The 13,034-nt window shown below is 48.3% G+C and overlaps 2 protein-coding genes across 5 annotated transcripts in view; both read left to right on the top strand.

Annotated features, from left to right (window-relative positions):
- The window catches only part of LOC129129568 (TLC domain-containing protein 5-like), a 180,645-nt gene that overhangs the window by 43,569 nt on the left and 124,042 nt on the right, over positions 1–13,034 (top strand). The gene's annotated exons all lie outside the window — the stretch shown is intronic.
- ARHGEF12 (Rho guanine nucleotide exchange factor 12) overlaps positions 1–13,034 on the top strand; it is an 89,030-nt gene that overhangs the window by 30,870 nt on the left and 45,126 nt on the right. For 2 of the 4 annotated variants that reach the window (XM_054647374.2, XM_077190076.1), the window contains exons 2-4: positions 6,282–6,305; positions 7,006–7,094; positions 8,482–8,538. In XM_054647374.2, coding sequence (XP_054503349.1) covers positions 6,282–6,305; positions 7,006–7,094; positions 8,482–8,538 — 170 coding nt within the window. The remainder of the gene's footprint in view (positions 1–6,281; positions 6,306–7,005; positions 7,095–8,481; positions 8,539–13,034) is intronic. The other 2 variants (XM_054647375.2, XM_077190077.1) reach the window with 1 other exon arrangement.

Here is a 13,034-nt window from a genome sequence, read left to right as displayed (position 1 = left end):
CTCCCAGGAGTCCCATTTGGATCCCTGTTTTCCTGTCCAGTCTGTTGCCATCAGTATGCAGTGGGTTTGGGTTTCTTTTTTTTTTTTTAATTTATGGAAAAAGCTCAGTGTTTCCTTGAGCTCCTGTGCTTTGATCTGTGGCACAGATGCCCCAGCAGAAAGCTGCTGTTCCTGCTGAGGAGAGTGGAGGGGATGTGTTGGGTCAGGGCTGTCCTAGGCCTTTTCCTTGGGACACAAAAATGCCTCCAGTTCCTGTTGGTGCTGCATTCTCCCCTGAAACCTTTCTCAGGGCCTTTAAAATCCTGCTCTGGTGGATCTGTGCCTCTGCAGCCCTGGAAATAGATTCCCTTCCTTGGTTTTCTTTCCCTTCCTTCCTTTTCTTTCATTCTGTCTCTTCCAAGATGAAATTCTGGGAGGTATTTGCAAAACAGCATTTATGTCAATGCTTACTGTGTTTTCAGAGCATTTAAAACCTCCTAGATTTAGACAAAAAAAATGCATCATTTCTCAGAGTGCTGTCAGTGAGGTGCAATCAGGGTGTTGAAAATGAAGTTTAATGGATATTAAAGGAGCTGGATGCACTAGGAATGGTCCTGGAATTGTTCAGTGATTATTTTACCTGTCCCTCAGGAACAGGCTTTGGCTTTTCCAGGATCTGTTTGGGGATGTGTGACCAAGAGGAGAGAACAATCCTGCTCAGCATTCCCAAAATGCTGCACACCCATCCCCGGGGGTGTCCCAGGCCAGGCTGCACAGAGCTCAGAGCAGCCTGGGGAGGGGAAGGTGTCCCTGCCATGGCAGGATCAGCTCTGGGGTCCTTCCAACCCAAACCATTCCTGAGTTCTGAGTGAGTTAAAATCATTTTTCACCAAGTTCCATGGAGCTGATGGTGGCCAAAGGCTTCTCATTGACTCATGAGTTGGTGGAAACGTCCTGAATTAGGATGAGACTTTATAAATGCAGAATTTTGGGTTTTTATTGTGGGGACTTTGAGATAACCTTTGGTTTTCCTTTCCTCCTAAATATATCCCTAAAAAAGACCAATGATCAGGCCTGGACTGTTTCTCCTCCTGAATTTGGCATGATCAGTTGTGTTGGCTGCTTTTCTTTGAAATTTATAATTCATTCAGAGAGGTTTTCTGCAACAAGCAACATCTTATTTAAATGAATCTAATAAAGCACTGAAGCAGCTTCTATTGCAACTGTTCATCTCCTAATTAAAGATTAGTTCTGTCAAGCAAGCACTTTTTGGCTGTTCTCTTCTGCATGGGTTTCACAACATTTCTTACTCATCTGGGCACAACTTGGAGTAATTTCTCCTTGCAAACACACACAGGCTTCATTTCAGGCATCTGAGCAGTCCTGGAACTAAAGTTAGGCACATGAATAAATATTTCCAAGGTTGAGGCCCTTGTCTGAATCTAAATATTTTTCTCTTTGATCAGCTTTGGAGATAGCAGATACTTGAATTCTGGTAATATTTTAGTAGGGGAGGGAAGAAAAAATTAAAAAAAAAAAAAAAAAACCCCACATGGTTATCTGGATGCTGTGCTATTTATGGTCAGCTGTATTTTCATCCTCCCAGGCTAGAATGGAATGCTTTGTACTGCTGGAAGCTGGGAATCCTCCCTGCTCTCCTCTTTTCTGACACATTAAGTCTTCAAATCACCTTTTCCTGCTTGGCTTCAAGGTGGTTATTGGGCATTGCTGGTGCCTATGTGTGAGCTAACCTGAAATCCAATGTTTAATCCACGCTGTTGCTGCTTGTGGATGTATTTTCCTCCCTTAAATAGATTTTCCTAATGCAGCATGACTAAGAAGACACACTTTTAGTCATTTGATGCATTTAAATGACTCAAATTATTCGGGCCCAGCATTTTAAAAACAAAATCTGCCTTGGCTTTTAATTGGTGCTGGTGTTTGGGAGAGTGGAACAACTCGTTTGAAAATGTGCTGATGTTCATCAGTTATCAGACAAAATGTCTACAGGGTTTTTATCGTGGAGCCTAAACTTGCCAGCTCCGTTTGGAATTAAGGCTCCAGCTGTTCACCACACCCTGCTCTGCCTTCTTGCTGCTGTTTACAGTAGGAGGTGAAATGTATTTGAATTTGAATGATGTTGTGCTGGGTGCTGTAGCACGGTGAGGGGATTTTCAGGGCTGCTTTCAGATTTAATATCATTTCCAAGTGAAGATCAGTTGCAGTGAAACACAGATAAACCTCCCAGGAGCTCCTCTGTGATTTTTTGATTGGGTTTTATCCATTTTGACTCTGCTTCCTGCTGTGGTGGCACAGGGTTTGGGAAATGAGGGATGGCTTCCAGGTGGTGTTCAGGCAGGGAAATGGGAGAAGGGAGGAGGGTGGTACTGAATGCTCCCAGCCAGGATCAGCGTTGGAGCTCAGCTGAGTCTTCTGCCTAAAACTTGTGTGATTTCATAACTCAGTGCCCAGGAATGATTTCAGATGCAGGAAGGGAGGTGCTTTGGGGGCTGGAGAGCTTCACCTTCAACCTGGGTGGACAAAGCCCATCCTTTTCCTACTCCATTGATTTTAGGGAATACCTGTGAAGGAAAGGAGAGGCAGGAGAGGGTGGGGGGCAGTGGCTGTGCAGCGCCCAGAGGCTGTGCTGGGATCATCTGCTGCCTCCATCCCTGCTCCCACAGTGTCCCCGTGTCCATCCCTGCTCCCACAGTGTCCCCGTGTCCATCCCTGCTCCCACAGTGTCCCCGTGTCCATCCCTGCTCCCACAGTGTCCCCGTGTCCATCCCTGCTCCCACAGTGTCCCCGTGTCCATCCCTGCTCCCACAGTGTCCCCGTGTCCATCCCTGCTCCCACAGTGTCCCCGTGTCTATCCCTGCTCCCACAGTGTCCCCGTGTCCATCCCTGCTCCCTCAGTGTCCCTGTCTCCATCCCTGCTCCCACAGTGTCCCTGTGTCCATCCCTGCTCCCACAGTGTCCCCGTGTCCATCCCTGCTCCCACAGTGTCCCCGTGTCCATCCCTGCTCCCACAGTGTCCCCGTGTCCATCCCTGCTCCCACAGTGTCCCCGTGTCCATCCCTGCTCCCACAGTGTCCCCGTGTCCATCCCTGCTCCCACAGTGTCCCCGTGTCCATCCCTGCTCCCACAGTGTCCCCGTGTCCATCCCTGCTCCCACAGTGTCCCCGTGTCCATCCCTGCTCCCACAGTGTCCCCGTGTCCATCCCTGCTCCCACAGTGTCCCCGTGTCCATCCCTGCTCCCACAGTGTCCCCGTGTCCATCCCTGCTCCCACAGTGTCCCCGTGTCCATCCCTGCTCCCACAGTGTCCCCGTGTCCATCCCTGCTCCCACAGTGTCCCCGTGTCCATCCCTGCTCCCACAGTGTCCCCGTGTCCATCCCTGCTCCCACAGTGTCCCTGCCTCCATCCATCCCTGCTCCCACAGTGTCCCCGTGTCCTTCCCTGCTCCCACAGTGTCCCTGCGTCCATCCCTGCTCCCACAGTGTCCCTGTGTCCATCCCTGCTCCCACAGTGTCCCTGTGTCCATCCCTGCTCCCACAGTGTCCCTGTGTCCATCCCTGCTCCCAACCTGTCCCTGCCACCTTCTTTGCTCATCAACCTGTGCCTGCTCCCCATCCTGTCCCTGCCTCCATCCCTGCTCCCAGCCTGTCCCTGTGTCCAACCCTGGTCCAGACCTGTCCCTGCCACCTTCTTGGCTCCCCACCCTGTCCCTGCCTCCTTCTTTGCTCCCCAGCCTGTCCCTGCCTCCATTCCTGCTTCCAACCTGTCCCTGTGTCCATCCCTGCTCCCCAGCCTGTCCCTGTGTCCATCCCTAATCCCACAGTGTTCCTCCCTCCATCTCTGCTCCCCAACTTGTCCCTGCCACCTTCTTTACTCCCCAGCCTGTCCCTGTGTCCATCCCTGCTCCCCAACCTCTCCGTGCCTCCATCCCTGCTTGCCTGGGACAAGAAGGAACCTCAGAAAGCTGAGCCAAGGGGCTCCAGCACTGCCTGGGATGGGGTCCCAGCCCTGGGATGGGGTCCCAGCCCTGGGATGGGGTCCCAGCCCTGGAATGGGGTCTCAGCCCTGGAATGGGGTCCCAGCCCTGGCATGGGGTCCCTTCTCAGGCAGGAGGATTCCCCAGGGCCAGCTGGACCCTGGCCCCCTGTGCCATCCAGCTGTGAGCACAGCTGTGGGTTGGGAACGGGGATTTTGGCTCCCACCCCACAGGAACTGGACATTCCCCGGTAACGTCAAAGCGCTGAGAAAGATTCCGGTGTTTTCAGCGCTGCTTTGTTTACAAAAACTTTAAAGTTCCTTCCTAAATAATTAATCACCAGCCTAGTATAAAGAGCAGAAAGGTTTTGCACAACTTTTGGACCTGGAAAATAGGACATTAGTGTTTCACAGATAATCAAGAGCTCTGAGCTAGGCCAGAGGTCCAGCAGTGAACTCACTTTGAGTTATCCACAAACTCTGCCTGATGCTGCAGCACTTCTGGGTGCTGATAAGAACCTCTGGAGGATAAAGTTTGCCACTAAAATGCTTCATTAAAATACTTACTAGTGGTGCTTTATGCAGCTCAGAAGTTCAAATGCATCAGATAAAAAAATGGGTGTAATTCATCCTAAACATCTCTTTCTGTCTTTCCCTGGATTCCTTTTTTTTCCCCCCTCTTTTCTGCTTTTCAGTGAAACACTTGATTGCTGCTGCATCTGCTGGCTGCTCAGGGTTCAGGCAGGGTTGGATTGGCCTGAGATGACTTTTGTTTGCTTTCCTTTGGGCTCCCAGCTGCCTGTCCTGTACCAAGCCCTCCTTCCCTGCCTGCAGTTGGTCACTGGGGGATGGGATGCTGCAGAGATGTGGCTTTGCAGGTAGAGCACCACGAGGAGAGGATGGTTCTGATTTGAATCAGAGTGGATTTCCCAGGCTTTTAAGATTAAAATAAATCTTTTGGGGGCAGGAGGAAGGAGGATTACCACTTCTTGCTTTCAATTAATTAACTTTTTGCTGTTTATGCAATCACAGGCCCTATCTACCCCCTTAATTTGGAAGCTGCTGTTGTAGTTCAGCTGAATTCAATGCTGTTATCTGAAAGATGGCAAGTGTCTTGCTGTGGATAATTATTTTCAGGAACAGGCAGACAGCATTTTAATTTCCCTTGCCTAATGTGTCATCAGATGCTCGTTGTGGAGTTCCATATTAGTGCATGTTTGCACAGGGGCTTGGCATGTGGGAGCTGGCCAGTTTTGGGTGTATCCACATTTGATGGCACAGCTCTTGCTCCCAGAGAGGGCTCAGCCTGGCTCTGTGCAGCCACTCGGGGTTTTCAGGTAATGGGGAGGGAGCTCCTGGAGCTTTAGGGCTGGGCTTTTCCTGCCTGGGCCGCTCCAGGTGGAATTACAGAGGGGAGGAGGTGACAGGAGGAGCATTTGGGGCAGTTTTGTGCTGCCAGTCAGGGAATCTTGCTTGGAATGGTCTGGAAAACGCTGGGAGAATGGTTTGGTTGTGGGATGGGGCTGGGGCTGTGTCTCAGCTCAGGATCACAGAAATGCCAATTCCAGGGATGGGAACTCCAGACCCTCCCAGTGTCCAACAACCCTTTCCAGGGAGAAATTCCTGCTCTGCCCAGCCCGAGGCTGTTCCCGCTTATCCTTCACCCATTTGGGAGAAGATTCCAAACCCCTTTTGGCTCCAGCCTCCTTTCACCTGAGCCTGGCTCTGGAGCTGTTCACAGAAATTCACAGAATTCACAGAAATTCATAGAAATTCACAGAATTCACAGAAATTCACAGAATGACCAGGTTGGAAGAGACCTTCAAGACCATCGAGTCCAACCCAGCCCCAGCCCCTCAACTCAACTCTGGCACCCAGTGCCACATCCAGGCTTTGTTAAACACACCCAGGGATGGGGACTCCACCACCTCCCTGGGCAGAACATTCCAGAACTTTATCACCCTTTCTGTAATAAAACTTTTTCCTGGTATCCAACCTAAATTTCCCTTGGTGCAGCTCGAGGCTGTGTCCTCAATTAAAAATACAAATATACTTGGTTCTCCCTTCAGCTTTGGATTTGTTGCTTTTGTTATCTGTCTGTATAATACTACCTGGAATAGGTAATCTAATTTCAATTTTATTGCACTTGCCTCAAAGTTCGTGGAGTTCCATGAAAATAGAGATGGTTTTTTGTGAAGGTACCACAGAAGTGTAAAATAACTCTTTGTATTTAAGCACTAATGCTGATATCAAACCTAATATTGAAAAATAAAAGTTCATTAAACTTCTTTTTTTTTCTTTCTTTTCAGGTTTCCTCTCAAAAAACCTTCGAGGTGAGTTCCTGAAATTTGCTTTTTTGTCTGTATTGTAAATTATGCTGCAGCATTTTTGCAGGGGGAATGTTTTTAAAAGTTTTTAAAATATAGATATATATATATATAAACACAGCTTGTAGTGCCCATTACAGATGTGAGGAAATCAATATCCAGATGGGGATGAGGTGCCAAAAATAGATTTATTGGTGGTGTCCTTGGCATGGGGTGAGCATTTGCATTCTGTGACGTGGCTGGGGCTCATCTTACCTGAGCTTTGAGATGGTCAGGGAGGGAAAGGGAGGCAGGGTACAGGTGCTTCCCTTCTGGGGAGATCCTAAATCTTTAATTTTGGCATGCTGCAATATTTAAAGTTTGCTGGGAGATTTGACATTTCAGGAGGGTTTTTTTTCCATTAAATTTATTTGGCTTTTAAGATAAAACATGGGCTGATGTTGAGTGCTAAAGAGAATGCACTTGTTATCAGTTCTGGAGGTTACCAAGACTGTTCCTGGAGCCTTGGATCCCCTCCCAGAGATTCCAAGGGAGATCATTTTCCCCTCTGAATTCAGCCTGGGAATAAATATTTTAAAGGCAACTCGATGCCTGCGCTTTAATGTGAATTTCTGGTGAGCAGGCAGAGCTGGCTGAGCTTTGTGTGAGCGCTCAGGCGGCTCCTGTGGGCTCTGGTGTGAGGATATTTTGCTTTTCTGTGCCCCAGACACGGCAGCATTCTGAGCAGAGAGTCTCCAGCTGACAAGAAGCAGAAGGTTGAACGCTGCAGCAGCACCCACGACTTCGATCCCACAGGTAAAATCCCAAAATTCAAGGGAAAAAAAACCAACCCAAACAAAGCGCTGGGAAGTCGATTAAAAACGATTTTCATGTGGTTTTCGGAGCTGTGTTGTTCTGCAAAGGCAGTGTGGGCATTGAAATGAATGTGGGCTTGATTTTAAACACCCTCATCACCAACCTGGATTAGTGTATCAGTAAATAATTACAACAGCTTCCACTTTCAGCAGAGTCAGGAGGCGAGGGCTGTAATTAGCTGTGAGGAGTTCTGTAGTGAAATCTGAAATTGGAGATGGGGTTGGCCCAGCCAGAGCTGGGTTTCTCTGCTGGGGTTTTAATTTGGGGGGGTTTGTTTTGTTCCTGAGTCGATTTTGATCCCTCTTTACCCCTTGCAAAGTGAATTTGTGCTTCCCAAGGTGAAGCATTTGAAGATGAACTCCTCATTTTAAAGGATTTGCTGTCCTATGATTTAGCCTGCTTTGATTTTAGTTAAATGAGGGCGATGAGGGTGCACACAGGATTTTTGTTCTCTCTGGAGCACTCCCCCAGTGCCTGCTCATGAAATTCCTGCCTCAGCCTCCTGGCCCCATGCAAGGTGCATTTTTCCTGTCTGTGCATTCAGGCTTTTCCCTGGGGCTTGGGGAGCACAACTTGTAGGATGTGGGGATTTTTGTGCACAAGGCTGATGTTTATAAACCACCCTGCTGATGTTTTCTGCCACTGGCTGCATGAGTCATTCTAGTGTGCACAAAATAAATGAAAATGGGCTTTAAATGCCCATTTAATGGGGAAAAAACTGGTTTAGAGCTTGTCTTCTTTTCCTTTGTCCTTTGGGACAGGTAATGTAAAATTATTTCAGGTTGGGGGAGCTCCCAGGCTGTGAACTCATTTTGTGGAAGGAATTTAATTTCTCCAGAAACGAACTTGAGGAATGCTGTAATCTTAATTTGCAGGGAGTCACTCCAGAGTTGAGAGCTGTTACCTGACCCCGTGCTTTGATAGGGGAGCTCTGCAGTGCAGCCTGCAGAAAACCCTTGTCTTTTATTTACGGGGTGAATTGAGGATGCTGAGCTGCTGTGCCTGTGCTGGGTGTTGACTCTGGGGAGGAGCACTGCCTTGTGCTTGGACTGGTTTTTATCTGTTTTACTGCAGAGAGCTCCTGTGGTCGTGTCCTAGCTCCTGTAACAGATTCTGTGTGCTGTTACCTGTGTCTCCCTGTATTATTCACCCTTATTCCAAATGTTCCACCTGTGTTTTGTTCACATCTTATTTGTGTTTTGCACGATTTAACCCGATAAATCCGAGTCTGTGTTGTTTTTTTTTTTTTCATGAATTTTTTTTTTTCCTCATGTTTGGTCTCCATATTTTCTATATCTCTCTCTCCTTTTCTCCTGCTCTCGTGCAGATAGCTCCTCCAAGAAGACAAAGTCTAGTTCTGAGGAGAGTAGATCCGAGACGTATGGTAAGCCAAAGCTGCAGCCTCCCCCTGGGCAGCTCCTGCTTCTCCTGTCTGTGAATCCCAGGCTTTTCCCTTCCCCTGATCTGCATGGTTGGCTCTGCAGCAGGGACTGCCCTTCCATCCTGCTTCAGTTCTCAGCTTGTAGCGTGCTAGTGGCTGGAAAATTATTATTTATTTCATTAGGCACCTGTGGAGGTGTCACTGCTCCTTCTGCCAGGTGAGCAGGGCCACCAGCCTGGGGTGGCTGTGCTGCCCTCAGGCTCCAGGGCAGAAGCAGGGACAGGGTTTTTGAGCTGGTTTTTGAGCTGGTTTTTGAGCTGGTTTTGACCCATTTAGGCATTCAGCTCCTAAGCCAGGCAGGGTTTTCCTCAGCTTGGAAAGGAACAGCCAGAGCTGCCCTTCCATCCTGCTTCAGTTCTCAGCTTGTAGTGTGCTAATGGCTGGAAAATTATTATTTATTCAATTTGGAACATGTGGAGGTGTCACTGCTGAGCCCCAGTGTCCACCTGAGCTGTTCCTTCTGCCAGGCAAGCAGGGCCACCAGGCCATGGTGGCTGTGCTGCCCTCAGGCCCTGGGGAGAAGCAGGGACAGGGTTTGGAGCTGGTTTTGAGCTGGTTTTGACCCACTCAGGCACTCACTCCTAACCCAGGCAGGGTTTTCCTGGGGGTTTGAGCAGCAGGGACAGGGTTTGGAGCTGTCTTTGAGGTGTTGACTCCAGCATCCAGCAGGGATTTCCTCAGCCTGGAAAGGCTCTGCAGCCCAGGAACAGCCAGAGCTGCCCTTCCATCCTGCTTCAGCTCTCAGCTTGTGGCTGGAAAATGTTAAACCTGGCACCTGTGGAGGTGTCACTGCTGGGCTGTGACCATCTGAGCTGCTCCTTCTGCCAGGGGCTGAAGGCCAGGCCCTGAACCAGGCCATGGTGGCTGTGCTGCCCTCAGGCCCTGGGGAGAAGCAGGGACAGGGTTTGGAGGTGTCTTCAAGGGGTTTGACCCACTCAGGCACTCACTCCTAACCCAGGCAGGGATTTCCTGGGGGTTTGAGCAGCAGGGACAGGGTTTGGAGCTGTCTTTGAGGTGTTTGACCCACTCAGGCACTCACTCCTAACCCAGGCAGGGATTTCCTGGGGGTTTGAGCAGCAGGGACAGGGTTTGGAGCTGTCTTCAAGGGGTTTGACCCACTCAGGCACTCACTCCTAACCCAGGCAGGGATTTTCTCAGCCTGGAAATGCTCTGCAGCCCAGGAACAGCCAGAGCTGCCCTTCCATCCTGCTTCAGTTCCCAGCTTGTAACTGGAAAATGTTAAACCTGGCACCTGTGGAGGTGTCACTGGGTGCTCCTGGCAGTGAGGGCACTGCTCCCAAAGTGGTTTGTGCTTGTAGGAAAGTCTGTGCCATATTCTCAGTCATTGTTTGTAGGGGTTCTCTGTTGGTTCCTTTTGACAGAAATGGAAAAAATGTGTCTGTGAATAATTTAAATAAGTGGAAGGATGTGAACTTTTCTATTCTCTGTCCCAGAGAGAGGGAGTGACCCTGCACTCCTGGGCAGTAAAATGATATTCCCATCCCCAGGTTTTTGATGGGAATATCCCCACCCATCGTGGTTCTGTCCCTACACCACGAGGGGCCCCTGTGCTCCCTCAGCTTTGCCTGCTCTGTCAGTCTGGGGGCTGTGACATTCCCCTGCTCTAGGGACTTATTCCACTTCCAGTCCTGGAGATATTTGCATTCAGACCTCAGAATATAGAAGGCAGTAAGGATTCACAAGTTGTTTTTTGGATCCTATCAGCATCTTTGGCCCCTTGGACTTGGGCTGAATCTTGCTGCAGTTTTTATTTCCGATACTTATTTCCATGACTCCGGCCATGGGTTGCCTTTCTTTTCCTTGACTGTTTTTTTTTAATTTTATTTAATTCATGTTTAAAGCAGTCTGTGACACTTTCTGATTTTAATCTGTTCAGCAAATTGCTTCTGCTAAAGCTGCTGTGGGATTTTGGATGCAGTGACTCTTCCAGAATCATCAGCTTTATCATTCCACTGCAATAAAACTGCCAGGTGTTCATGGCCGTGCTCCAACTCCTTAACCCACCTCTGGAATACAAAGTGATGCTGTCAGAGCAAGAAACACTAAAAAAATAACCAAACAACACCAAGCCTGAGGAGTTTAAACCAACACAGGCATGTTAGGAAAAGCTGCTGCAGTTGGGGAGGTGTGTCCTGTTCTTTCTGTGGGATCTTTTAGTTTCCCCTGGAATTTTGAATCACACACTTATTTTAAAAAAAAAAAAAAGCAGCAAAGTAATATGATAGTCACGTTCCTGAGGGTGTGAGAGTGTTCCTTCAGGAGCTGTAAACACCTCTGGAGGGTGCCTTGATGGAAACCTGTCTCGAGGAGAGCTGGCTTGCTGCAGCTTGTCATTGCTGCTGCCACCCTCCCAGGGAGCAGCAGGGACTTGGGGCTGATTCTGGGGCTTTGGAGCCAGCTCAGCCAGGAGAACCAGAGCCCTGTGCTCGTTTTTGCCTGGTGCTGCTTCCCCACAAACTGCTGGGAGTGCTGTGGGTTAGTGACAGGAAACGTTTGCTGGGACAGCTCTGTGTTTGTCCCTCTGCCCCAGCCTGGCAGTGCCAGAACCAAACAGAACTTCCTCAAGGGAGCTTTGACTGCCCAGAAGCAAACAGAGCTTCCTAATGGGAGTTTTGACTTCCTAGAGCCAAACAGAACTTCCTAACATGAGCTCTGACTCCCTAGAACCAAGTAGACCTTCCTCATGTGAGTTTTGACTTCCCAGAACCAAGCAGACCTTCCTCACATGAGCTCTGACTCCCTAGAACCAAACAGACCTTCCTCATGTGAGTTTTGACTTCCCAGAAAAAACCAGACCTTCCTAATGGGAGCACTGACGTCCCCCAGGCTTCCTGCAGGTGCTGTCCCCGTGCCCAGGATCCCTGGGAGCAGCTCCCACTCATCCTTCCCTTCCCTGCCCTGCCTTTGGTCTGCTTTTCCCAGGTTTCTCTGGAATGTGTGCAGAGCTCTGCTGTTTGCTTTGGAAGGCACCAAACTATTCCAAGCCCTCCAAGTAGAAATACTGTACTGATATTTTCCTCTCTGCTGACTGGATGGGGGCTGGCCAGTGCAAAGGGAGTAATGGGGAGGGCTGGAGTGACAGCAGGAAGAGAGGAGTGGCCTTGGTGCCTGTTTGTTCTCACCTCTTGAAATTTTTAATTCAGGAGCCAGAGTTTCCTGAAGTGTGTGAGTGGCTTGGAGGGGCAGAGTGGTCATGGAGGGAATTGTTCTAATGTAAAGAAATTAATTTGTAGTGACATAAAGCTCTCAGCTCTCTCTTTCATTCATAAACCCAATCTCCTCACCCTTGTATCTTCAACAAAATTCAGGTTATCAGGAGAGAGAATGAGTGTAGTTTGTTATGCTGTAATTTGCTAATTAGTGCCATGGCCTCCCATGATATTAAATATCTTTTTCTCAAAGTAACATTTTCATCTCTTAAATGAACTTCAAACTGAAATTACCTTTCAGGGTGGTAGGTGAGGCATCAGCTTCTCTTTCCTTTTCCTCACAACTTGGTTGCTCTCCAAAAATATTTTCATTTTTATTTAGCAATCATCAATTTCTGGCCTGAATATTAGCCTGGACTTGACACAAACTCTTCCACATATTTTCTCCAACTTTGTGATAAATTTTTGGTTTTTGTTTGAAACCCCAGATTTGAGATGTTTTGAAATTGAAACTTACTCTCCATGGGGTTTTTTTGCAGTCCTTACCAGCTCTGTGTCTTTATGTTGTGACCACCATTTTTCCAGAGAAGTTTATCTCTATAAAAGTTCTGTTTGTCCTTGTGGAGCAGCATTTCTGACAATATTTTATGGACAAAAAGCTTCCCAAATGAAGTTAAGCATTTAGCCTCTCTCAGAACCCCAAGGGGTTTGGGTTTTTGTTTATGGAATGATTCATTTCAAATCCCTCTATTAAACTGCATTTTCCTATGGTGGCCTCATGCCCCCAGGGGAGGCTTTGGTTCCCAAATCTCAGCTCCTTGGCTTAGACTGGACTTGGGAGATGGAATTCACATCCCATGGAATCCCAGGCTGGTTTGGGGTGGGAGAATCCTTAAAAAATTATTTTTGTCCCAATCATTCCATGGTTGGGAACAGTGTAAGACTCCCAGGCTGTTTTGGGGTGGGAAAATCCTTAAAATTGACTTTTGTTCCAACCATTCCATGATTGGAACAGTGTAGGAATCCCAGGCTGGTTTGGGGTGGAAAAATCCTTAAAAATTATTTTTGTTCCATCCATTCCATAGTTGGGAACAGTGTAGGAATCCCAGGCTGGTTTGGGGTGGAAAAATCCTTAAAAATTATTTTTGTCCCAATCATTCCATGGTTGGGAACAGTGTAAGAATCCCAGGCTGGTTTGGGGTGGGAGAATCCTTTAAAATTATTTTTGTCCCAATCATTCCATGGTTGGGAACAGTGTAGGAATCCCAG

This window comes from Agelaius phoeniceus, chromosome 23 (assembly GCF_051311805.1).
Source record: "Agelaius phoeniceus isolate bAgePho1 chromosome 23, bAgePho1.hap1, whole genome shotgun sequence".
In the NCBI taxonomy this organism is placed as follows: domain Eukaryota; kingdom Metazoa; phylum Chordata; class Aves; order Passeriformes; family Icteridae; genus Agelaius; species Agelaius phoeniceus.
This window is presented reverse-complemented; position numbering and strand designations above follow the sequence as displayed.